The sequence below is a fragment of the Natator depressus genome, chromosome 3, assembly GCF_965152275.1.
Source record: "Natator depressus isolate rNatDep1 chromosome 3, rNatDep2.hap1, whole genome shotgun sequence".
NCBI lineage: Eukaryota > Metazoa > Chordata > Testudines > Cheloniidae > Natator > Natator depressus.
This window is the reverse complement of record NC_134236.1, coordinates 114,956,121-114,983,723: the sequence shown is the minus strand read 5'-3', so window position 1 is coordinate 114,983,723 and position 27,603 is coordinate 114,956,121. Positions and strand designations below refer to the sequence as shown.

The following is a 27,603-nucleotide window of genomic DNA, read 5'->3' as shown; positions in this document are numbered from 1 at the left end:
TAACATCTGCAGATCCAGAAGTTGGTCTCTATTTCCTTCATCTTTGTTCACTTTCCCTTGGAATTTTTTATATGGTTAAATAATTCTATGCTTTACCCTAGCCACCATGAGTAGTACACGTAGTTCCTTCTTTCTGGCTCTGAGTTAAGGCTCTACTTATTCTCAATCACTTAAATTCTTTTTCAGCTGTAGTGGGTTTCTTCTGATCTTTTACTGAGGGCAGAGAAAAAGACAGCAAGGTTTGCCTACATAAAGCTTTATGGAGTTCCAATCTACCCCCATTGGGTTGTCAGATTGTCACTCCAATTCCTCATCCAATTCTTTTACCCTTTTTGAAATTAAGGGCTGAATTATAATTAACCATTTCACTTCTGTCTGCATGACAAGCAACTGGTTCTCATAAAGGAAGATGTGAGATTCTGGCTATTTCTTCTACTGATCCTATTAAACCTGTGCCCTTGCACTGGCGGATGGAAGGCCGATATGGCTGCCAGGTGCACCTTGACTGACGAGGGCGCCAGGTCCTGGGCCCTCAGGTGGAGGAGGTAATCAAGGATAAGCTGGATCGGGCCAGCCACAGGGAAGACACCCTGGACCACCGCCCACCTAGAAAACCAGGACCACTTCGCCAAATAAGCGCAGCGAGTGGAGGGCCATCTACTTTCGAGGAGCACACGCTGAACCTGTTCTGAGCACGTCCTTTCCTCTCCACCTAACCACTGAGCAGCCACGCCATGAGGCGAAGGGCCTCTAGGTTGGGGTGGAGGAGGCAGCCCTGGTCCTGAGAGAGCAGGTCTGGGCGGAGCGGCAATGGCCACAGCGGAGCTACTGCCAGGCCCGTGAGGGTCTCGTACCAATGCTGCCTGGGCCATGCTAAGGCAATCAGGAGGATGTGGACCTTGTCTGTCTGTATCTTTTCCAGGACCCTGCTGATTAGAGGGAATGGGGGAAAGGTGTAGAGAAGCCGGCCTGACCAGGACAGGATAAAGGCATCGGAGATAGCACCCCCTCCCTAGGCTCCGCCTGGAGCAGAGCTGGGGGCATTGCCAATTCTGCTGAGTCGCAAAAGGGTCCACCTGGGGAGTTCCCCAGAGCCAGTGGGCCACTTCCAGGTGGAGGGACCACTTGTGTTGTGAGGAAATGTCCCTGCTCAAGCGATCTGCCCTCTTGTTCCGGGCGCCCGGTAGCTGGAAAGCCTTCAGGTGGATGTCATGGGCTATACAGAAGTCCCACAGCCTGAGGGCTTCGTGGCAGAGGACAGAGGATCGGGCCCCGCCTTGCCTGTTGATATAGAACATCGAGGCCATGTTGTCCGTGAGGATCCTGACTACCTTGCCCTCCAGGTGTGAGCGGAAGGCCATACACGCCAGCCGCACCGCCCTGAGCTCCTTGATGTTTATATGTAGGGTCAGGTCTTGAGCTGACCACAGGCCTTGGGTCTGAAAGTTCCCCACATGGGCCCCCAACCCAGGTCCGCTGCATCGGACACCAGCTCCAACGATGGGGCACTGTCCCTGAACGGGACCCCTTGGGGTATACTGTTTGGGGTGTACCACCACCATAGGGAGGTGATCACAGAGTCTGGCATGGTGAGGACCTTGTCCATCCTGTCCGTGGCCTGGGAGAACTTTGAGGCCAACCAGAGCTGGAGGGGCCTCATCCTGAGTCTGGCGTGACGGACCACGTATGTGCACACCAACATGTGAACCAAGAGCTGCAGGCAAACCCTGGCTTTCAGGGTCTCGAATCTGTCTGGCAGGAGAGAGGCCCTGGCCGACACTGCATCCAGGAGCGCCCCGATAAACTCTATGCATTGGGCTGGGACTAACGTGGACTTGGTGTTGTTTACCAACAGGCCCAAGGTGGTGCACGTGGACAGGAGGAGCATCACATGATCCCTCACCTGCGACCAGGAGGTGCCCTTGACAAGCCAATCATCCAGATAGGGAAATATCTGGACCCCCCTGCCGTCTGAGGTAGGCTGCTACCACTGACATGCATTTTGTAAACACCCCAGGGGCAGTGGACAGACCAAATGGGAGGACGGTGAATTGGTAGTGATTTTGTCCCACCATGAAACGGCGGAAGTGCCTGTGCCCCTCGAATATGTGGATGTGGAAGTACGCATCCTGTAGATCGAGGGCAGCGTACTTCCACCAGTCCCCGGGATCCAGGGAGGGGATGATGGAGGCCAGGGAAACCATGCGGAACTTGAGTTTCACCATGTAGTGGTTCAGGCCTCGCAGGTCCAGGATGGGCCTGAGCCCCCCTTTGGCCTTCGGGATGAGGAAATAATGGGAGTAATACCCCTTGCCCATGAACTCCTCGGGCACCACCTCTATCGCTCCTAGTCCTAGGAGCCGCCCCACTTCCTGCTCGAGCAGAGCTTCGTGCAAGGGGTCCCCCAAGAGGGACGGGGGTGGCGGGAGGTTGGGCAGAGAGGAAGTAAACTGGAGGATGTAACTCCGGGAGATGGTGTTGAGGACCCATCGGTCCGAGGTTAGCCATGACCATTCCAGGAGGAAAGCACACAACTGGTTGGAGAAGGGGAGCTTTATTGGGGGTGGATCCCTGATGAGGACTGGTGGGGTGCCCCCGAGCATCCCATCAAAAGCGCCTTTTCCCTGCCTGCTTGCCCTTGGAGGACCCAGGCTGAGGGCAGGCCGAGATTGCCTCTAAGGGCATCTCTTATAGTCCCGCTGCTTATTATGGACGGCCTCGTACTTCGGGAGGGCGGCCTGGGCAGGAGTCTTCAATTTAGGTTTTGTCGGAACTGGGACTTGGAGGCCCAGAGTCTGGAGCGTCGTGCGGCAGTCTTTCATGCCATGCAGCTTTGTATCTGTTTCTGCCGCAAACAGAGCTTTCCCGTCAAACGGGAGATCCTGCATGGAAGACTGCGCCTCGCTGGACAGCCCAGAGAGCAGGAGCCATGACACCCGTCTCATGGACATTGCAGAAGCTATGGATCGTGCGGCCTTGTCCGCAGCATCGAAGGCTGCCTGCAGGGATGCTCTAGCGGCCGCTGCCCCTTCCTCCACTAGTGCCTTGAACTTCTTCCTATCACGCTCCTGGAGGGAGTCCTCAAACTTGGGCAGGGAGCCCCACAGATTGAATTCGTACCAGCCCAGGAGAGCCTGATGGTTTGCCACTCATAACTGGAAGCTCGAAGACGAATAAATTTTCCTTCCGAAAGAGTCCAGTCTCTGAGAGACTTTGTTCTTTGGGGTCGGGGCTGCCGTTCCCTGTGGTTGACTAACTCAACCACCAGGGAGTTGGGCACTGGGTGGGTATACAAGTGCTCATGCCTCTTAGTAGGTACAAAGTACTTGCGTTCCGCTTTCTTAGAGATGGGGGCCAACGAGGCCGGTGTTTGCCACAGGGCATTTGAAATCTTAGCCACCCCTTCATGGAGGGGCAAGGCCACCCTACCCGGTGCCGACGGGGACAGCACGTTAAACAGGGAGTCTGAGGGTTCCTCCATCTCCTCTGCCTGGAGGTGGAAGCTTGCTGCCACCCTTTTTAAGAGTTCTTGATGGGCCCTGAAGTCCTATTGCGGGGCGGAGGGGGAGCGGGGCAGCAATCGCCTCCTCCGGGCAGGGTGAGGAGGCCGGTGCAGTACTCTGGGTATCGGCTAGCACCAGAGGGTCCACCACCTGGTTGGACTCTGGGCATGGTGCCAAGGACGTATGTCCCAGAGACTACTTTCTTAGGGGTCTGGAGAGGGAGGCCAACGGTGCCTCCGAAGCTCCAGCCACTGAGCAAGCTCCCACCGGGGGCTGCGCCAGAGGCCACGGTGCCCACTGGTACCATTGGGCCAACCATGACGTTCGGTTCAACTGCAGCTGCTGTGGCAGTGGCGGGGCCTGCTGTTTGGGTTGGGTGGCCTGGTCCATCGAAGGATGGCTATGAATGGAGGCCGGGCTGGCTTAAGATTTGCTGCTGTCTCTGGACCGGGAGGAGCAGCAGTGCTGGGATCTACGATGGCCACAGGACTGCAATCTTGACGTGGAGGACCAGCACCGATGGTAACAGCAGGTCCGTGAACAGCCTCGATGGGCGGACCCGTGACGGCGAGACACCAGCGATCGACGCCCGGGACTGCGATGTCTTGGCGGCGACTTGGAGCAGGAGTCCAAGCAGGAATGGCGTCGACGACCGTACCGTGACTGACTGTGGTACCCCCTGTGAGATGAGGACTGTTGGCGATACCTGCCGTGGTCCCATTGATATTCGCTCCTTGAGGACGAGCGGTGCCGAGAGTCCCAGTCAGACGGAACCCAGCCAGACAGTCTGGTTGGCGTCGAGGGCGATCCACATGGACTCTGCCCTAAACGGTCTCTGGGCGGTGACTGGCATCAGGAATGTTCCCTTGACCGAGAGGTGACTACGGAGATTCCAGCGGTGCCTTGCCTCTGGAGCTTGGGGCTGACATCAGCAGCGCTCTGGGCACCGGCGTTGACATAACGTCCCAGGCCACCTAGAGGGCTTCAGGCGTGGACAGCATCTGGACATCCGGAGAGGCCTGTTCCAAAGGGGCCAGGCTACTCCACTCCACTTAACGTGAGTCGGAGGCCTGGGGCTCGGTGGGGATTGAGGACTGCCCGACATGGGCCTAGCCTCTGTCCCAGACTTCTGTTGGTGCGGCTGCGAAGAGGGAGTCTTTCTGGCCCTCTTGGTGTGCCCCGTGGATGGGGACCAGTTACGACTGGTCGATGGCACCGGAGGATCGCTGCGTACCGATGCTGCGGTGCTGGGTACTGGTTCGGAGCAGCGTGGTGGAGTCGGGGTCAGCGCCAACTCCATCAGGATGGCCCTGAGCCTAATGTCCCTTTCTCTTTTGGTCCAAGGCTTAAATGACTTGCAAGTCGTGCACCTTTCGCTGATATGGGTCTCTTCTTGGCATACAGCACCTACAAGAGCCGCACGACTTAAACCCTGTGGCGCGGGGCATGCGCTGGCCTGGGCTCACTGAGTAACTAAACTAACTAAACAGCTAACTAACTACAGGTACTAACGCTGAACGAACGAACAGTTCTGGGGACAAGCTACAGCAAAGCTGAAGCAGAGCAGTTCTGACGCACCTTCACTGGCGGCAAGAAGGAACTGAAGGTTGGGGGAGCGTGCAGCTCCTCTTATACCGCGCCAGGCAGGCACCACTCCAGGGGTTGCGGGGGGTGCTCCCCCCCTTACAGGTACTGCTGGGGAAAAACTTCTGGCACCGGTGCACGTGGCAAGTACGCACACCTAGTGTGGAATACTTGAAGAAGAACAGCTAATCATCAAGTGATCTATCCCGTCACCCAAATCCCAGCTTCTGCCAAACAGAGGCTAGGGACACCATCCCTGCCCAGCCTGGCTAATAGCCATCGATGGACCTATCCTCCATGAACTTATCCAGTTCTTTTTTGAACCCTCTTATAGTCTTGGCCTTCACAACATCGGCTGGCAGAGTTCCACAGGTGACTGTGCATTGTGTGAAGAAATACTTCCTTCTGTTTGTTTTAAACCTGCTGCCCATTAATTTCATTTGGTGACCCCTAGTTCACGTGTTATGAGAAGGAGTAAATAACACTTCCTTATTTACTTTCTCCACACCCATCATGATTTTATAGTCCTCTGAGTCGTCTCTTTTCCAAGATGAAAAGCCTTAGTCTTATTAATGTCTCCTCATATGGAAGCTGTTCCATACCCCTAATCATTTTTGTTGCCCTTTTCTGAACCTTTTCCAATTCCAATATGTCTTTTTTGAGATGGGGTGACCACATCTGAACGCAGTATTCAAGGTGTGGGAGTACCATGGATTTATTTAGAGGCAATATATTTTCTGTCTTATTATTTATCCCTTTCTTAATGCTTCCCAACATTTTGTTCGCTTTTTTAACTCCTGCTGCACATTGAGTGGATGTTTTCAGAGAACTATCCACAATGACGCCAAGATCTCTTTCTTGAGTGGTAACAGCTAATTTAGACCCATCATTTTATACATATAGTTAGGATTATGTTTTCCAATGTGCATTACTTTGCATTTATCAACATTGAATTTCATCTGCCATTTTGTTGCCCAGTCACCCAGTTTTGAGAGATCTTTTTGTAGCTCTTTGCAGCCTGGGACTTAACTATCTCTAGTAGTTTTGTATCATCTGCAAGTTTTGCCACCTCATTGTTTACCCCTTTTTCCAGATCATTTATGAATACGTTGAATAGGACTGGGCCCAGTACAGACCTTTGGGGGGCACCACTATTTACCTCTCTCCATTCTGAAAACTGAAAATTTATTCCTACCCTTTGTTTCCTATCTTTTAACCAATTACCAATCCATGAAAGGACCTTCCCTCTTATTCCATGACAGCTTACTTTGCTTAAGAGCCTTTGGTGAGGGACCTTGTCAAAGGCTTTCTGAAAATCTAAGTATACTATATCCCCCCGCCACGAAATAATTCTAATGGATTGGTGAGGCATGATTTCCCTTTACAAAAACCATGTTAACTCTTCCCCAGCAAATTATGTTAATCGATGTGTCTGACAATTTTGTTCTTTACTATAGTTTCAACCAGTTTGCCTGGCACTGAAATCTGGCTTCCTGGCCTGTAATTGCTGGGATCACCTCTGGAGCCCTTTTTAAAAATTGATGTCACATTAGCTATCCTTCAGTCATTTGGTACAGAAGCTGATCCACTTAAAGACTAAATACTATGCTGGTGGAGAGAGGGATTCAAACAACAAATAAATATTATCCTCTGTACTCTGTGTCTTTCTGCATAATGGCATCACCTCTAATAAACTGGTTTAGAGCTGTTATTTTGCTAATTTCTACCGTGCCTGTAACCATGGACAGTAAGAACTTTAATTCCAGGGATTAAAATACAAACAAAAAATTAATGAAATGCTAAACATACGTTTATCTTGTCCTGCAGATCACTAGATTCTTGCTCTCCTGGACTGAAAAGTAGTAAAGTCTAAAGCCCAACTCAGCTAAAAGCGACCTTTCAGACTTTGGGAGGAGGTGGGGAGTGGGCTATACTCCACTGCCTTGACTTGGGGAAAAGGGGTAAGAAATACTATCATACAGATCTGCTCATGTTTTGTATTCACTTTGCACAGATGGGACTGACTCTTCAAGGTGCAGGTGCAAGTGTGGGGTGGAGAATCAGGTCCAGCACACTCCAACAATACCAACAGCAGAAGCCTCCTTGCCAGTATCAGCTGGGGCTTTGCAATCTTCAGCTGAAAGCTGCTATAGATGTATAAATGTTATAGGTCATAAAGGTAGTGAGGCCTATAGTTAAGTTGCTCACCACTTACTATCATAGACTTGGGCCTGTCAATCTGACCTGGAGGGAAATTCCTTCCCACTCCCACATTAGAGAATCAGTTAGACCCTGAGCATGTGAGCAAGAACCAGAGAGCTACACACCTCAGAGAGAATGTTTGGTGCCACCTCAAATCCCTGGTCTACTCCAGTATACCATCTATAGCCATAGCCATCTCTGATGCTTCAGAGGAAGGAGACAAAAAATAATTCCAGAATACATGGTTGGGGAGGGGGAGGAGAAAAATTCCTTCCTGACCCCTACAAGCCTGGTTGAAGCCCTGAAGCATGAGCTTTTAGGAATATAAAGCATAAACTGGAAGTGAGCCCCAGTACTGGTGAGCCCTGCACCCCCTCCATTCAAAGCAACCTATCATACACTTTCACTTATAAATTTGTCCTGTTCTTTCTTAAAACGAGGTTGTTCATCCCCACAACGCCTATGTAGAGGCTACTATAGACCCTCACTCTGATGGTTAGAGACCTTCTTTTCAGGCATGGCCAGTTTATATCCATTTGTTCGTGTGTCAACATTGGCCTTTAGGTTAATACCTCTTCCCCCCCCCATTTACTATTCTGATGTATCTATAGCGAGAAATCATATCTCCTCAGCCTTTTTGCTACCCAAACAAGACAAGCTATTCCATTTTCTTAAGACAGGCCCTCCATTCCCTTGATCATCCCAGCAGCTCTTCTCTGTACCTATTCCTACTGCAATTCATCTTTCCTTAACACAAGCGACCAGAATTGTATATAGTATTCCAAATCAGAATTTGGCACCACCAGTGCCTTGTACAATGGCATTATACTTCTCTAGCTCTGCAGGAAATGCCTCACCTGATAAAGCCTAGGAGCACATTTGCCTTTTTGCAGCTGCATCACACTGGTGGCTTGGCATCCTGTGATTGACCAACAGACCAAGGTCTTTCTCTCCTCCTCCACTGCTTCCAACTGACACACCCCCGCAGCTCAAAGAAACTATTATTGGACTCTAAGTGCATGACCGTGTGCTTTGTACTATTGAATTCCATCCCATTTCTGTCACTCCAAAATCCTGCTCCCACCCTATGAGGTGTCACCATGGTGGTTCTGTTCCCAAAGAAGTCTTCAGAGCTACAGGAGCAGGATTTTCCTTATGTTCAGGTTATATTTAAATCCAGCTTTGCCTGGATTTGTGCTGGAAATGGCCCAACTTGATGATCACTTTAGATAAGCTATTACCAGCAGGAGAGTGGGGTGGGAGGAGGTATTGTTTCATGGTGTCTGTGTATATAATGTCTTCTGCAATTTCCACAGTATGCATCCGATGAAGTGAGCTGTAGCTCACGAAAGCTCATGCTCAAATAAATTGGTTAGTCTCTAAGGTGCCACAAGTCCTCCTTTTCTTTTTGTGGTGATGAGGGCCACAAAAGAACATGTACAACCAGCAGAAATGGCGGGGCCAAAGGCAGAGTTTATTAACCAAGTAACCACCACAGCCTGGCCAACACTGATTTTTTTTTAAATTAAATGATCTCAGTTTAAAAGAAAAACACACAAACCAATCTGTAAAACTCCACAATAGCAATGTTGTTTTACTCTGGGTTTCAAAACTGAATTGAGAGGGAGAGGCTACAAACTAATGTCAACGTAAGACTTACTGGGAGGATGCAAACCTTGCTGTGCTATAAAAAGGGAGGCCCTTGCAATGTAGGGCCCGATTCTGCCTTCCCTACAGATGCAATTATAATTTCCTTTTGAAATCAGTGCTGCTAGGATATGCTGAAGGAGAGACAGGAGTCAAAGTATTTTTCCCCCAACAAGTTTTCTTCTATAATTTGATAGCCCCAATTTTTAATGTTTGGGTTTAAATCTTTTATGTAATTTTTATTTATTTGTATCCTCTGAAGGAAGAAGCTGAGTTACCCCTTTGCTATTGGAAAGGGTTTGAAAATTCTGAGCAGAGGGCCAGTGCAGAGAGCTTTGCATATTTGCTGTGGCAATTCAATGTCAGTATTATGCTGGAATTTTAGTCACATTGATGCCTTACTTTTGCCTGACTTCAGTAGCTACACAAGGAAAGTGTACAATTCATTCCATAGCCTTTCCTGATCACTGAATACAATCACCGATCCCGAATTCAATCTGGAAATTGTTCTTGAAAATCCTCTCAAATAACTTAATACATACAATCACACAATTGAAGCTTCAGTGTAATCATGTAATTACTTTTTTTTAATTCAGCTCTAAAGCTGAATGAGAAGATGTCAATCAACACTGGCAGTTGTCAAGAAGCAAAACTCATTCTCTTGTCTGGAGATTTATCAATAAACAGGGAAACCATTTGCAAGAAGTAAGTTGAAACTACAAAACATGTACACACATTAGAATGAACTTGTGGTTGTACTTTATTTAGTCAGTGAAAATCTACCTTAAAAACAGAAAATAGAAAATCAACATTTTTTTTAACCCAGTACATTGGATTAGAGGAAGCTGCAAGCTTGGAGTTTAAGCACAAGCTACAGGTTGCAGCCTGGAGTATTTCAGGGGCCAAAGCAATACGCTGGAACAAAGTAGTATCTGGATGTAGAGATATGTTCCTTGCATCATTAGGAAGGTCTTAATGGTGCCATATTTTATAGATGTCTGTTACAAGAAGAAACATTGGTTATACAGTTAACATTGGTTGCATTGCTTAGCTAGACCCAGGATTAATATAAAAAACAAGCAAGATTTAAGCACTTGCTTCTCAGCTTCTACCAACAGACAATTTACATTTTGATAAAAGCTAGCTTTCTTTAAATGATGTTTAGACAAGAAATAACTTTACATATTATTAACAGCTTTGGAACTACAAATGTTAGACTCAGGATTACACAGGTCATGCTATTGTTATTGTTTTACCTGTTGCAGTTATTGCAATATGGCTTAACATACATAGGTATATAATTTTGTACAAACTTAACTGATTTCACATTTGCATGGTGTTATAAAAAGCACAAATAACGCAAGCAACATAACCTCTGGGAACTGACAGCTATTGTCAGAATTACTTTTGTAATTCATGCCCAAAGATAAGGGGGAAAGCTGCCACTGAGGAAAGAGACTGGATTGTTTGATATCACATTTCTCAACTTTAAACTTTTATATATTTTTCTGTGAGTTAAGAAAAATCTTTATATTCTGCACTCATGGGAGTACTCTGGCAAGTTGCACTGGTGACAATGCAGATTGGCGTCATTTATAATTGGGCCAAAAATAAGGCCCTTCCTGCCATGTTCTTTGTAGTAGAATATTGACTTTTTTTAGACAGCTAAAAGACACTGCTTTTTTCTGTGCATCCCCAGAGTCACATCTGTTAATTATTCCAGCCTCTCCTTTCACTGTTATACACACACAGTGTGTGTGCATGCATGTGCATTATGTCAGGTAAAGAGTGAAGATCCTAATTCATTTTAAGTTCAGTATCAAAGTGTCTTGGAGAAACATTTATATGAAGCCTCGAGTCTCACATGCATGACTAACGTCTGTTAAAATATGAGTGAGCTGAAAGAAGGGATTCAAAGGTTCTGAGCACTAGGCTGTTCTTTAGGGTTAAGGTGTCCTAGGTTAAATTTTTTACTGCAGCATCATCTGCCTGTAGTACAAGTTACTAAAGACCTGCTCTTAACTCAGAACAGTTTCCCAATTTTAGGATTGAAGTGATATTCAACTACAGTTAAAACCTTCAAGGGGAAAAAAAAAAAAAAAAGACAGACTTTCAGAGAAATTTTAGCAGATAATTAAATGTGTGTTGGTTTTTTTTGTTTTAAACAGAGTTCCTGGGCTAAGCACTTTGAGTGCTGTTACAGAGAGTAGCAAGGGGGTGAGGGGAAAGATGGTAAAAATGAAGAAAAGTAAAACTAATCTTTTAAACAAAAATCCATTCAACCCTCCATTTTCTCATGTACCCTAAAATGTCCAGAAGATAGCTATAAACACTTCACATAACTAGATATTTCTGCAGAAATTACTTTCTGTGTTACTAACTCCTGATGACCAATAGCTCCCTGCTCCAATACGTTGTCATGAGATCCTTTGAGCATAGTCCCACTGTACTTGGCATAAACCAACCACCTGATATTTGGAATTCTCATTTAGCAATTACAGCACAAGGATCCGGTCACTTTTCGGCTCAAGACTAAGGCCATGTCTACCCTGGCACTTACGTCGGCAAAACTTTTGACGCTCAGGGGTGTGAAAAAAACCCAGACCCCTGAGCAACAGAAGTTTTGCCAGCATAAACGCTTGGGTACACAGCACTATGTCCCGCCGACATAGCTACTGCCACTCGTTGAGCTGGTTTTAGGTCAACGGGAGAGCTCTCCCCCATAGGCCCAATGCGGCTACACGAGCAATCTTAAAGCAGCACAGCTGTATTGGTACAGCTGTGCCATTGTAAGCTTGCAAGTGTAGACATGGCCATATTTTGTTAGCAGATGCTGTGCAAGATGTGTTGTTTTATACACATTTCAGGAGAAACCCATATCTGCTTGCCAGAGGTGAATTAGTCGACTAACATACTTTTTCTGAGTAACAAGCTGCAAGTTGCAGAAAACCACCACCAGATGGTGCAATCACAACAGTGTAATCCATCACATTTCTTTGCTTGCACACTGTGCAGCCCCAGAGAGTGGGAGGCACCTGCCGTAACAAGAACATTTGGTATACTAATAGAAACAGTTCATTTTAAAATAAATTACTATACAGATAGGATAATGAAGTTATTGGTCAACATCTTGCTCAACCAGAATGGTGTGAAGTTCACAAAGTGCAACGTATAACATTTATTTTAGAAACCAGATCTAAAACTACTGACGACCCACCATGCTTGTTCTATGCCTAGAAGGTCGATTACAGAATACTTTAGACATTTAATAATTGTTCAGTTACCAGTTATTTAATATTTCAAGCCTGCCCAGTTTTACAAATGCTCTGATCTATACTTGTAACTTTACACCTGACAAAATTGGGAAATATTTTGTTCCAGGTTTGCCAAGTCTTAATTAAAACCAACAGAGCTAAGTATAAGCAAAGATTTTATTTAAATCATTTTCAGAAATCACAATCTGCCAAATGTACACGAGCATAATGAAACACACTGTTCTGAAAGAAGTGGGCATAAATATGGAGCGGACATAATCCAGTATCTATCAAAATATTTTTTTAAAAAGAACATGTCTCATTTCATGGCACTTGTGTGGTCCAGGAGACAAGGGGGGTAACATTAGAATGCAAAAATAAGAACAGTTAATCCTTTTCTTCATAAAGCTGAAATATTTTGTCTCAGAGATTTAAGCACAATAATTTCTTGAAATCGCCATTTCAAGGTTGCTCAACAATTTGAAATGGATAAATGTGTAACTCTTAAGGACTTCCAGCTTCCACCAGGTGCTGTCAGAAAAATCAAATTGCAATAAAGTGAGCTTTAAATGTTTTCAATAAAATTATAGTGCACTTCCTATAGAGGAAGTGATGCAAAGTTAACTTCTGCCTAATAATTTCCATCAGTAGGTTTCCAAATAGTAATTGTACCTTTCGATCATGAATGTTCTTTTATGGAAGCAGTAACAACAACTAGAATAATGCCTTAAATATCAGTTCTTACACCCTTCCACTGCGTGGAAAACCTGCCTAGATTTCATGAAGATCATTTGTGGCCAGCTGTAGCTCACACACAGTGCTTCACCATGGTCACATGCACTTAGTCTCATATAGTGATGCAAATGTATATCATTTTGTATTTTTAACATAAGATAGAGAAAATATACATTAAAATCAGAACTGGGTTTATGATATACATATAAATACACCAAGAATTACACTCCAGTTTTGGAAGCATGTTAGAAGGGGGAAATCTGGAACAATAGAAACTGGGCATTGCCAATAGGCTATGGAAATCATTTAAATCAAAGACATCACTTTTTTTCAATCATTTCATCAAACAAAAATACAGAAGTCTTGAAAAGAGGAAGTGTTAACATCCAAGAGTAGAGGGTGATGACTAAAGCTCCTGATATTGCCTCAGGATTGTCAGCTGCTCTCAAGGAATGACATCAGCTATTGATGGTCTAATCTCACAATTCAGAAACACTGGTCTACAGACCAATCAGCAGGTTCCACTTTCTGCTCCTTCCTTCTTCACATTCTGGTCTCTCCAAATGTAACACACACACTTAACAGAATGGCTGAAATAAAAGAACAAAAATATTAACAAAGCCTTATCAATCACAAATTTCTCTTTCAAGTAATTTCTACTCTCCCTCAGAATTTCCTTAAGTGGTGAAGCTGTTTTTCAGGAGCGGTGTTGAAGAGAGACCTCATCAACCCAGTTAACATCCTCCAGTTTAAAAAGAAAATGCTGAGCTAAACACAACTGACAGTAAGGGTGAGGATGACCTGTGACCATTATCTCCCCTTAAAGAGAATTCACTTGAAAATCTGAACACCTAGAAAAATTTCACCTCCTAATTACATGGGGGGGTTGTGAGCTGTCAGCCTCCACCCCCAAATCCCGCTTCACCTCCAGCATTTATAATAGTGTCAAGTATTTTTAAAAAGTGTTTTAAATGTATGGGGGGTGAGGGGGGAATCGCACTTAGAGGCTTGGTGTATGAAAGGGGTCACCAGTCCAAAAGTTTGAGAACGACTGCCCCTAAATCATTATCTTGGAAGTTGTTATACCAGACAATTGTTTAAGTGGGATTCCACTGAATCAAAAGTCTGCTGGAACAAGGCTGTACTGAGCAACATTTTAGGATGTGCTGGAAGGGGGAGCCAGATGGAGAAAGCAAAAGGATTATAGGGCAACACAGCATGGGAGTTTTCCCTTCTCCGCCCTTCCTGTGCATCTCCCAAAGCCCAAAATGAAGGGTGCCCGGACTCCTGGGGGGCCTTAGGAGGTGCACACAGGAGTTGGGCTCCCTTAACCATTTTAAAGAGACAAGGTGGGTGAGGTAATATCTTTTATTGGACCAACTTCTGTTGATGAGAGAGAGACAAGCTTTCGAATTTACAAAGAGCTCATCTTCAGGTCTGTGAAAGGTACTGAGCAACAGAGCCAAATGCAAGGTGGAACAGATTGTTTAGCATAAGTAGTTAGCACATAGTGTAAGAGACCACTCAAGGTAGAGTGGCCCATTAACCTCTGCAGTCATAGGACAAAAAGAGGAGGTTAGTGGGTTACAGATAGGAAAAAGCCATAAATCCAGTGTCTCTCTTCAGTACATGATTTTTACCCACTAACAGAGTTAGGAATTTAAGCTCCCAGGCTCATCTTTTAAAAGCCTGGAGAGCCTTTAGATTGAGGGGGAGATATAGGAATACAGTGACAAGCCTCGTAGACCCCCATTCTACCCTTGTTGCATGCCCCCCCATTCTGCTGCCTCCACAAAACCTTCTTCACTATTCTCTCAGTTGCCCCATTTTCTCCAGTGAACACTCCCCACACCCCACTGACCACATTTGTACCATCTTCTTCACAGCCCGCCTTGAGCTCCACACCCTGGTCAGCCCACTCACAACACAACACGACACCCTCATTACATGCACACTCACACACCCCTTCTGCAGAACTCCTAAGATTCATAGAAATGGTGCACCTAAGGAAATCCAGGGGGAGGGTAGCAGGAGACATGAGGGAGCAGCAGAACATGGAGGCACACCCTAAACAGATGTTCTAAATCTAGAATCTGGCAAAAAAAAAAGCGTTAGAAGAATTTTCAAGGGTGATGATCACTACATTTTCATTGTTTTCAACAGCATGTGTCTGATTAACCTCAGTATTGGTAAACATTCTCTTTTCTACATTCAAGTTACCCTAGTGATTGGATTATAAGTGACCTTAGACTCCTGCGGTCATTTGACAGCCTATTGTAACCTCTTCTGGATTGAGGTATCATTCTGACATTACTAATTTAAATCTGAAGACTTAAAATTGGAATGTAACCACCAAAACTTTGTCTTGTACTCTACATCAGAAATAGGAGACCTGAAAAATCAGTTAAACTCTCTCTCTCTCTCTCTCTCTCCTGTTCCATGGTTTTTTATGAAAATGGCAAAAAGTGATGAACACAATTTAGGATACCATAATTCAGTAACTCTTTGTCCAACTAACTTCATATTTGGGGAAGACAGATAAATGGGCCCCCTTCCAAATTACCCTGGAAACTCAAATGCTTAACCATGAGCTAACCCATTCTAGAATCCATGCAAATTTTCTGGGCATAAACAGCTCAACTTGAACTTTCACCTTCTCCAGTTTGTTTCAGTTCTTAGAATCATAGAATATCAGGGTTGGAAGGGACCTCAGGAAGTCATCTAGTCCAACCCCCTGCTCAAAGCAGGACCAATCCCCAATTTTTGCCCCAGATCCCTAAATGGCCCCCTCAAGGATTGAACTCACAAACCTGGGTTTAGCAGGCCAATGCTCAAACCACTGAGCTATCAAAGGCAAGTCAACACACAGGTATATTAAGCTGGATTATTCTAGTTAAAGATACTGATTAAATTCTGAAAGCTATTTTGACATGTTAATTATTTTTAACTCTCACATCACAGAAGCTTAAATGACATGGCTGCACTGATTTGTTATTATCAGGTGGCTCATAATTATCCAGCACTGACTGGAGTTTTATATAAGAGGTGGCTGTATTTCCCTACTGTGTTTGTAGAGCTTTTAGAGTTTTTCCTACACTGAAGGGATTCTTTTTCAGTACTTCATCCCTTGTTTTCATTTCCCAGAAGAATCCCCACCTCACTCGGAGTTCTTGCTCTGAAGAGAATACTTTTCTCACTTCCACAGAACTCTAATACAACAGGAAGGTGGTGGCATCACAGCCTCATTATCCCAGTTTGCTTCACAGTTTGTACTGGTTTTTGCGCCGCTGCTTTCCAGCCAAACTGGACGGCTGGGTACCAGTAGCAAGGTAGGACCAGTAGCAAGGTAAGCAGGGTCACATTAGGAACACAAGCTGAGAAGGAGGAAACTCCCAGCAAAGGATGAGTAGGTGTGAGTTTTTCCTTTCAAGAGTCCTGAAAGCAGACCCATCTTCCAGTGGCTAGAAACCTACCCTCCTCCCAGGTGTCCAACACTCAAGTGGCTACCTTTTAAGCATGGAAATTAGCCAGTTCCCTGGTTACATTCTTCTGGAAATCTAAGTTCAGATCCTAACATAAATTAGGACAGCTTAACACTGATTTACACCAGTTGATGATTTGGCCTCTATTTTTCAGAGGCAAAATGACAATGGCAATAGAAATGGTTAGAACTTCTGTTTTCTGTCTCATTCAACATCAACAGTTTAGTCCTGAGTCAGAGGAAAGACGGCCACTACTGAATTATCAGCATTTTCTGCAGCAACTGGGTTTTCCTTGGAGGTCTCCCACCCAAGTACTGACTAGATACGGATCAACTTGCTTAGCTTGTAAGGTGACAGTAATATAGCTGCATGTCCCATATTACCCCCAGGATTATTACTGGAATTCCCCCCTATTCACCGATGAGCAAAGACTGAAACAAGAAGTGGAGCAAACTCTCACTGTACTACCCAAGTAGGAGAGCATGGCTCCCCCAAGGCAGAAAGAGGAGGAATAGCTCTCTCACTGCGTTTAGAAGAGAAACGGTGCTGTGCTGCACCTGAATAAAAGCGTTCTGATTTTCCAAGATGTTGAGTGTGCACAGCTTCAGTTGGCACTGATGGGGGACAGCAGGTGAAGGATAATACAGTAGGCAAGTGGAGAATAATTACCCAGGAAGTTGACTAGTACAGCTGTTCAAGACCTCTGCTTTACATCTCATCCAAAAAGATTTGTTGCTTCTACTGAATAAAAGTGGCCTCATTTTCAGAGGTGCAGGTTCTCTTGTTGACAGTGGAACTCATGATTACTCAACAACCTTGAAAAATAAGGCTCCTTATTTACATTTCTAGATAGGAACATAATGGCCATACTGCGTCAGACCAGTGCTCCAGCTGGCCCAGTTGCCTGTCTTCTGACAATGGCTAATGCCAGGTTCCCCAGAGGGAATGAATAGAACAGGCAAGCAATGAGTAATCCATCCCTTGTTGTTCATGCCCAGCTTCTGGCAATCCGAGACAAGGGACACCCAGACCATGTGGTTGCCCCGACCATCTTGGCTAATAGCCATTGATGGACCTATCCTCCATGAACTAATCTACTTCTTTTTGGAACCCCGTTATAGTTGTGCCCTTCACAACATCACCTGGAAATGAGTTCCACAGGTTGACTGTCCATTGTGTGAAGAAGTACTTCCTTTTGTTTTAAACCTGCTGCCTATTAATTTCATTGGGTGACCCTGGTTGGTTTTTTAAATTATTATTAAGGAGTAAATACCGCTTCCTTATTCACGTCCACATCATTCACGATTTTATAGACCTCTATCATATCCCCCTTAGTCATCTCTTTTCCAAGCTGAAAAGACCCAGTCTTTTTAATCTCTCTGTATACAGAAGCTGTTCCATACCTTTCATCATTTTTGTTGCCCTTCTCTATACCTTTTAAAATTCTAATAAACTTTTTTGAGATGTGGTGACCAGAACTACCCACAGTATTCAAGGTGTGGGCGTACCATGGAAATATATAATGGCACAATGATATTGTGTGTCTTTATTAGCTATCCCTTTCCTAATGGTTCCTAACATTCGGTTAGCTTTTTTCACTGCCACTACCCGTTGAGTGGATGTTTTCAGAGAACTATCCACAATGACTCCAAGATCTCTTTCTTGAGTGCTAACAGCTGATTTAGATCCCATCATTTTGTAGGTATAGTTGGGATTGTTTTCCAATATGTATTACTTTGCATTTATCAGCATTAAATTTCATCTGCCAATTGGCTGTCCAGTTTTGTGAGATCCCTTTGTAACTCTTTACAGTCTGCTTTGGATTTAATTATCTTGAGTAATTTTGTACCTTCTGCAAATTTTGCCACCTCATTGTTTACCCCTTTTCCCAGATCATTTATATGTTGAATAGCACTGGATCCAGTATAGATCCCTCCATTCTGAAAACTGACCATTTATTTCTACCCTTTGTTTTCTTTTAACCGGTTACTGATCCATGAGAGGACCTTCCCTCTTATCCCATGATTGCTTACTCTGCTTAAGAGCCTTTGGTGACAGACCGTGTGTTGCAGGGCAGTGGTATAAAACCTTTGGATGCCCTGCTAAAGAGCCAGCTTCCCCCTGCTTCCCTGTAGGGTGGCCGGGTACATGGGCCAAGTCCCTTAGCCGGGAGCCCAGCTGCAGGCCCTAATGAGGGCGGGCTCAGTGTAATCTGCTGAGACAAGTGGAACCCGCTGGGCTGCTGACTGGGAAGAAATATAAACCCAGGGAAGAGCTCAAGGTGGTAGGCTAGCCAGGCAGGATAGGAGGGTTGAGGCTCTGTCTCTGCTGGCTGACACAAGCCTCAAAGGCCAGGGGACCCAGTGAGGGGTCGGAGCGGGGACCAGTGTTGGGGGAAATTGGGACTGTACAGCCCCTGTAAATAAAAACACGGGTGAAGCACCTGCAAGAGGCGTCCGAGACCCTTTCTTTTGCCAGCCCAAGCACAGGGCGCAGGGACAAGGGGAAGGAAACTTGTGCCGCCCTGTGACACCGTGTCAAAGGCTTTCTGAAGGTCCAAGTACACTGTATTCACTGGATCACCCTTGTCCAAAGAATTCTAATAAAGATTGGTGAGACATGATTTCCCTTTACAAAAGCAATGTTGACTCTTCCCCAACAGATTGTGTTCATCTGTGTGTCTGGTAATTCTGTTCTTTACTATAGTTTCAACCAATATGGGTCTAGGTGTCTCAAGTTAGGCAAAATAATTTGAAAATCTGGTCCTTAGTTTGCAATCCTGAGGAGGTCTTCGATGTGTGCAAAAGGCACTACACAGTATCAAATCAGTAACTATGAAAAAATGAAAAGATTCTGAATAATTCTACCAAAAATAAGTAATGAAAATGCTACTTACATTGGGCCTCAAGATTTGGTGAGCTCTGACTTTGATTGTGGACTCCCACAAGATGCATATTCTTGATTATTTACATCTTCCGCTGTGTGTCTCTTCATGTCTTCCACTGGTTGGCTATGTTTGTCTTCCTTCCTTTCTATATGTGTTTGCTGAACCATATATTTCTCTTGGGTGGCCACAGTCTGCCCGGCTTCTTTTTCCTTTAGCTTTGGTTGGTCTGTTCTTGTCTCTTTGGATAAGTCTTCTGAAACACTCATATCTATCACTGATTTTTGAGCCCCTAAACTTTCACTTGAAACACCTTCAGGGACAGCTACAATCTTTCCTGAATCCTGAATTTCTCCCTCTTTTGACAAATCAGAAATTAATGGCACATCTTCTGTTTGTTCTAGAGTAGCTTGTTTCTCTGCAGACTGTGTTAAAATAGTATGTTTGACTGTACTTGGTTGCTGGAACTCTTGTTCTTTACCCTCTATTGTCTTTTCACCTTTTACAAGAAGCTGCTGATGAGCCTGTACACTTCCCTGAACTTCAGATATATTTATACCTTTTTGACTTCCGTCTGCTGATTCAATCTGCTGCTGTGATTCAGATGCCATGCACACAGCAGCTGGCTCTTCTGTTCTCTCGAGTTTGTCAACAGCAGTCTGAATGATCTTTAATACAATTTTTGTACTCTGAGATTCTATAGTGACAGACTGAACAATATCTTTTTCGAATTCTATGTGGGTTAGAGATGGGCTTTTTTTATCTTGAGAAACTGTTTTTTTCTCAGCTTCTTCCCTACACTCTGGCTTCTGTTGCTCCTTCCCCTGTGTTGCGTCATCCACGTAATCTTTTTTGACCAAATCAGGTTGTGTACAGCTTGTTGCTGCCTCAGTCATTCCATTCACGGTTGCAGCGGTCATCTCTGATACTGACATTGTTGCAGTTTCTTCACTCCTACCGCCCGCAGCCCCAAATCCTGAATGAGCAATGGTAATATCTTGGACTAGATCAGAAAAGAGTTTTTCAGACACTGCTGCTAAAGGCTTCAAAGTTTCAGCTGAGCTTTCCATAGATGTTACAGTTTCTGCAATGATTTGTTCTTCAATTGCTGCAGCTGTTACAGGCACAGATGCTTTCTGAGCCTCCGAGCTTTCAACACTAGGAATGGGTGAGCCAGTATCTTCCAGCTGCACAGCTAAAATCTCTTGCTGCACTGGAGTCAAATAAAGTTTATCACCACTTGCAAGTTCCAATTTTCCAGATTCAAACAAATCTTTTTCAACTTCCATCATTAGCTCAAACTTGGTTTCCTCTCGCTGATTGTCATTTGAACTTGTAGCAGGCAGCAGAAGTATTTGTTTTGCTTCCATGGGCTCCTCTTTATCTCCCTTTCCATACACAGGCAGTTCTTTAGGACTCTGTAGAGGGGCCCCATTTACAACTGCCCCCGGGTATTCTGATTCTAATTTAGACAGGGCATCTTCTACATCATTCTGCATGGGAGCCTCAGCTGCAACTGCTTCAGTGCGTTCTGATTCTAAGGTAAGCGCAGCATCTTCTACCTCTCTCTTCACAGGTGCCTCAGTTACCCCACTCTGCACGGCATCCCCAGTTACAATTGCGTCTGTGCATTTTGATTCTAAGGAAAGCAGGGCATCTTCCATCTCACTCTGCATAGGAATCTCAGTTCCCTCGCTCTTCATGGTGGTCTCTAGAGCAGTGATTTCTGTGCATTTTGATTCTAAGGTAAGCATGGAATCGTCCACCTCGTTCTGCACTGTGGCCGTAGGGGCAATTTCTTCCACCTCATTCTGCACTGTGGCCTCCTCAGTTACCTCACTCTGCACAGTGGCCTCAGCAGCAATTGTTTCTGTGCATTCTGATTCCAAGAGAAGCACGGCATCTTGCACCTCACTTGCCAGTGCTTTTGTGCATTCTTTTTCTACAATATGCGCGGCATCTTCCACCCCACTCTGCACAGCGGCCTCAGACACATCCCTCTGCATTGGAGCCTCAGATGAAACTGTTTCAGTGCATTCTGATTCTAAGATAAGCACAGCATCTTCCATCTCTTTCTTCACAGGAGCCTCAGTTACCTCACTCTGCATCACCCCCTCAGTAGCAATTCCTTCCACCTCACTCTGCATGGTGGCCTCAGTCACCTCCCTCTGTACAGTGGCCTCAGTGCCCTTTGATTCCAAGCTAAGCATAGCATCTTGCCCCTCACTTTGCACAGAAGCCTCAGTCACATCACTCTGCACTGGAGCTTCAGCTGCAACTGCTTCAGTGCATTCTGATTCTAAGATAAGCACAGCATCTTCTATCTCTCTCTGCACAGGGGACTCATCTACAAGTGCTTCTGTGCTTCTTGGTTCTAAGGCCTCCCTGGCATGTTCCCTTTCACTCTGCACTGGGATGTCAGTCTCCTCACTCGGTATGGGGGACTGAGCTGCAGTTGCTTCTGAATGTTTTGATTCCAAAGTGAGCATGGCATCTTCTGCCTCACTCTGCAAAGGGGCTTCTGTTACGGTTACTTTCATGCATTTTGATTCTAAGTTAGGCACCATGTCCACCACTTGCTTAAATTCCTGGGACAGCTCAAGCTTTGCTTCATGTGTTTCACTTTCAGATCCATCCACTTCTGGAGCACCTTCATCTGTGATTTCACCTGGAATTATTTCTATTAAATTCACTTTGGCCTCTTCAGTTGAAATTTCTTGTTGTTTTACTACTGTAACATACTCAGCTTTCACTTCATGCTCTGCCTTGGTAGTTATTGTGACACCACTGTAAAATTCCTCCTCTTTCAATTTACATTTCTCTAGAATCCCTTCTACTTCAGATGTTTCTTCATGTCTTTCTATAAATGCTTGTTCAGTTTCTTGCCACTGACTTTCATCTGCCAATCTATCCCGACTTTTAGCTTCTTCTGTGTGTTCCTTCATCTCTGCACACTTTTCACTCATCTCTGACACTTCCTGTAGAACACTTTCGTCAGCTTCATTTCTACCTTGAACACTTCCTGCACTTTCCATATGTTGAATGTCAGCCTCTTTAGGTTCTTCTTTCTTTAAGGACTGTTCAACCAACACAGTTTCTTTGCATATGACTGTAACTTCATTAGCTTCATCTTTCATTTCAGATCCAATTTTCTGCATTGACTGAATGACTGTCACAGTTCTTTCACTAATCATCTGTACTTCATCTGATAGCTTCACTCTTTCTACAACTTCCTCTAGAATGTCCTGTGTTTGTTTATTTAATTCTTCTAAATTTTGCTCAGTCCCTTCTAGCTCTTGCACAGGTGTAACTTCTTCTGTAGTATCTGGGGATTCAGTTAACTGTGACACAGCAGAAACCATCTCAGTCGTCTCCTCTGCAAGGGACACTTCTGTTGCCTCTTCACCACAGGAAACTTCTGTTGCCTCTTCCAGTGCTGTCAATGCTTCTGAGGTTAACTCCAGCTCACTTACTATAGTATCATCACTAATATCCTTTCTCAACTCTGGCAAAGTTTTAGTAACCACCACTGTCTTTTCTACAACAACTTCAGTTTCAAATATCTGCTCAGTTTGTTCTTCATCATCTTTTTCCTGTTCAATGGACTCTGTCACAGTAGCAGATATCCAAGATGGTGACCTTTCTTCAATACTGGTAACTGCTCTCTCTCCCTCTACAACAGTCACAGTAACTGCATGAACCAGTCCTTCATTAGATTGCTCAATAATTAAGGTATCTTCTAATTTTTCAGCTCTCTTTTCATCTAAAGTTTCTTCCCTTATTGCCTCAGCTTGTGTTGCTTGTTGGGCCTCAATTTTCTCTTGTTCAGCTGCTTCGTACTCAGATAAAGGAACAACAGCTGGAACATCAGAGTCTTCTTCATTGGTTTCTGTCATCTCTTCTCCAGCTTCCTCAACACAAGCTTGTTCTGGCTTCCCATCTGACTTTTTCTTCCGACGACCAGGTATTAATTTTTTTAAAGAAACCCATGTTTCTTCTTTTCCAGGTTCACCATCTGAAGTAGAATGTTCTATGCTGGAAACTAACACAGATTCTTCAGTTCTCTCTTCCATTTTGGTTTTGGATTTTCTTCTTGGAGTGACTAGCCTTTTAAATGATTCCCAGGTTGAAACACCCTCTCCTTCAGATGGACTCCCAGCTTGTTCTGGTGAGGAACTTCCTTGTCCTTGATCACTTTCTTGGGAACTAGTTAGGATCATGTCTGGTGCAGTTTCTTTGCTTTGGCCAACTTCATCTATTTTTTGGCCTTCTTGAGCAAGCCTCTGTCCTACTTCCTCATCAGAAGAGGACGATTTCCTAGCTCTTTTCTTAGAGGAGCCTACACAAATTAAGGCTTCCCATGATACAGAAGTATCAACCTTTCGTTTTGGCTCTTCTATGCTTTTTTCTAGCTTCTGCTCCTCACCATTTACTTTAGTTTCTTCCTGATTTTCAGAGACTGCACTTTCAGTAGAAGACAAGGTAGCACTCTTTGCCTTATCAATTTCTTCTTCTTTGTCACTTTCAGAAGGCCTTCTGACACGTTTTTTGGGAGTCACCATCTTTTTAAATGATGCCCAAGGAGTTACACACTCTCTTTTCCTCTCTACATCTGAAATTACTCCTTCGGTTTCAGTGACCCGCGTTGCATCTATGGCTTTCTCCACAGAAGGAGGCTCTGTTGATTCTTCAGGTGAAGAGGCAGAGCTCTCTGCCTTTTGTTCTTCTGGACTTTCTGGGGAATCAGCTAAATGTTGAATTTGTTCTGCTTGTTCCCCTGGCTTAGTTTCTTCTCTCTTTCCTTTATGCTTCTTTCCAGAAAGCTTCTTTAAGCCAGTCCCTGTAAAAAGTTTCTTTAAGGGGCTGCCTTGCACTTTGGCTCTTTCTTGTGATGACAACAGTTCAACCTCAGTTGTGATGCCGTCTGGAGGCTTACATGCAGCTGCATCTTCAGAGCTTGGTTCTGTTTGCTTGATGTGGTCGTCTACTACTATGCATACTGTTTCTTTGGCTTGTATTTGTTCCTCAGTGGGTTGAATTCTTTGTAGCTCACCATCTCCTTCAACTGATTGTTCAGAAGCTGAGGAGGGCATCTGTTCTATCTTTACCTCTTTCTCCTCTGTAGTGCTAACATGAACTTCTTCCTCTGTCTCTAACTTTTCATCAAAGATTTCAGTTGCCAGTGGAGCTTTTGGTTCAGATTTCTCAATTTTTTCACCAAATACTTCTGCTGTCTTTGGAGATACAGGTTCATATTCTTCTTTAGATCTGCCTTTAGATTTTTCTAATTTTTCACCAAATATTTCCATGGTCATGGAAGCTGGTAGTTCAGATTTCTCTTCAAAGTGTATTTCAACTTTTTCTTCTAAGGATATTTTACATTCTTTCACTGGTTTTGATTTTTCTTCAGGGGATAGGTCTACTTTTTCTTCAAGGGACAGTTCAGATTCCTTGTTTACACTTTCAGTTGTCTCTTGTGGAAGTGACTGTTCAGAAGGAATAACAACTTCCTCCTTCAAACTTGCTTCTACTGGGATCTCTGCCACTTCCCTTTCTTGCTCTTCCTTTTCTTTCTCAGTTTTCTCCTTCTCACTTGCTTCTACTGGGACCTCTCCCATTTCCCTTTCTTGCTCTTCCTTTTCTTTCTCAGTTTTCTCCTTCTCACTTGCTTCTACTGGGATCTCTGCCACTTCCCTTTCTTGCTCTTCCTTTTCTTTCTCAGGAGCCTGCTGCTCATCCTCTTTAGGTTTCCTAAAACTTGTCTTTTTCCTAAACCCAGCCCAACCCTGAGTAAAGAATTTTCTTAGTGGTGATGCGGTTTCATTAACTAATCCATTTGTTGGAGACTCTGGTGACTTGCTAGGTTCTTTTTTTCCTTCTGCCTCTTTGTTTCCTTCAGCTTCCTCACTTGGGCTTTCTGCTACCTTTTCAGGAAGAGATTCATCTTTCCTTTCCTCACTTTTCGGTTCTTCTTCAATTTTTTCTGCAGGGTGGGTCACTTCACTTTCTGTTGCTTCCTCCACTGTTTCTATCTTGACTTCTTTATGATCTCCAGCTCCATTTGCTGCCACTTCTTCTTCCTCTTTTTTTACAGTCAGTAGCTGAACAGGTTCAGACTTTTCAGTCTTATCTTTTTTAACAGTAAACTTGAAACCAACAAATTTAAAAACTTTTTTAAATCCGACATCATTAGACTGAGATTCACTGGGCTGTTCTAGCTCTTCTACTTTTTCTTCCTCTGGTGGCAACTGTTCATTAGCTTCTTGAACATCTTTCTGTCCATCTTCCACACCATCCTTATCAGTTGATTCTGGTGGCATGGCTTCCATATTTTCAGCTAGCTCTTCTTTTACAATCACATTCGCAGGTTCTCTTTGTCCAACTGTATATATATATATATAAAAAAAGGAAAAATCAGATAGAAACAAATTAGATTTACGATAATCTTAATTCACTAAATTATGTATTAAAATCGCTAAAAAGATAATACATACTTCAACTTTTAATACAGAGATGAATTTACATTTTAATGTGATCTTGTAAATATATATTCCAGTATTATGGTGGCACCTCCTAGGTCTGCTAATTAAGGATTTATCAGTAGTTCTTATTATAAACCTAGTTTCCCCTCTCATTGGTAAGTGAAGAAAATCATGTCTGGATTGGTCTTGTTGCTTGACAGAAGGCTCATACAAAACATTCTAGGCTCACTCTCATTCTTTCTGGGCAAGTGAAGTTCAGGAGTATAAAACAAGTTCAATACTCAGGTTTTGTGTGGATAACAGCTGTTCACTTCAGAAATGCCTTTACTCAGAAGATACATAGGACATTAGTAATTTTTTCTGAAGCAGATGCTCAACCTCTTTCCCAGTACGGAGAAGAACACAGCATCAAGAATGAAAGCACCAATCCTGCAAAGAATGAAAGCACTAATCCTGCAAACTCACTCTGAGATCTTAAAATCAAATTGGGTTCTTTCCTTTTCCACACATCACCAGTATTGAAATATTCTGATGGCTAGATCTTATCTACTCACCAGTGCAACAGCTTATAAAATCAGTGAGGTTGCAGAGGTGTAAAAAGAGTATAGTTTGGCTTGCAGAATCAAAGCTGATGATGATGCATGAGAAGGCAAAAACCCAGTTTTAATCTCAGATCCTAGCAGCTTTATCTCTGCTTAGCTGCTCCCTGGGCGCTGCTCTGGTGGCTTTTGCCTGCATTAGACAGAGCAGTGCCCCAGTGAAGGCAGAGGACATCTGATTTAAAAAAATACAGTAGTCTGGGGAGGGAAGGAAAAAGAGAACAAGTACACTCCATCTGGTCTATATTATGCACTTGATGTAATGCATGTGTTCTGGTGCAGCAGTGCTGGTTACAGTATTGGGTGGAGGATAGCCCAGGATCTTCCTGTTCCCTACCACTCTCAGGTCCATGTGCAGAGGGGTGGGCAGAAGAGTACAAGCCCCAAGGAAGCTACTCACTCCATCTCCCTCCTTGTGCAGGTACGGTAGAGTGCACACTGAATGCGGTGCCTTCCACCCTCTTACTCCCCTGCACTGCCACACAAACAAATCACAATTTAGCCCTAAATAAAAATACAGAATAAAGATATTTATTTTTTCCCCTTCACAAGAGATTTTCTAGAGCCTTACTTTTTTAATATAAATTATAAGATTTTTATCTATCATTTTAGGTTAGTTTCTACTTACAATGCACCTTTCTGCACCACATGCTGACACCTGCTTCTGTGCATGTCAGTCTCTGACCCCCCCCTTCCTGCTTTCCTACGGATCGTCAAAAGGGGCAAATCTCATTACAGCTTTCCTGCTAAGAGCATTTGGCCTCTAGGTGGAGACAGTTTAGTTTATGCCTTACATAGTGTACAATGAGAATTCTAATAGCCACTGTAGTCTTTCTGAGTGGAGTGCCAGGGTTCTTGATTTATATAGTACATTATAGTTGTTTAGGCAAAATGTGCCATCGACTGTGTCCTTATTAGTATATTGCCAGTAGGTTAGCAACAACCCAAGAGAGACCGCAAATGTGGACTTAAATGCAGTGTATGCACTCTAATGTTTAGACCATAAGATTATAATGCTACCTAATGGCCAAATGCACTTAGCAGGAAAACTAAAATGAAACTTTTGGGGGGTAGGGGGGAGGAGAGAAGAGAGAATGTAAGTAACAGGAAAAGCGCAGTGTCTCCAAAACGCACACAGAAGAAATGAATGCAGGAATGCACTGTGTTCCACTCACAATTACTGACTTATGACAGTTACAGTTATTAAATTCCATATAATCCCATAAGACCT

The 27,603-nt window shown here is 44.3% G+C and overlaps 1 protein-coding gene across 3 annotated transcripts in view; it reads right to left on the bottom strand.

Moving 5' to 3' along the window:
* Positions 1–11,024: 11,024 nt before the first annotated feature.
* Positions 11,025–27,603, bottom strand: part of AKAP12 (A-kinase anchoring protein 12) — a 127,396-nt gene continuing 110,817 nt past the window's right edge. For all 3 annotated transcript variants that reach the window (XM_074948614.1, XM_074948616.1, XM_074948615.1), the window contains 2 exons: positions 19,304–25,673; positions 11,025–13,515 (listed from right to left, as the gene is read on the bottom strand). In XM_074948614.1, the coding sequence (XP_074804715.1) occupies positions 19,312–25,673 (6,362 nt within the window). In that variant the 3' untranslated portion in view covers positions 11,025–13,515; positions 19,304–19,311. The remainder of the gene's footprint in view (positions 13,516–19,303; positions 25,674–27,603) is intronic.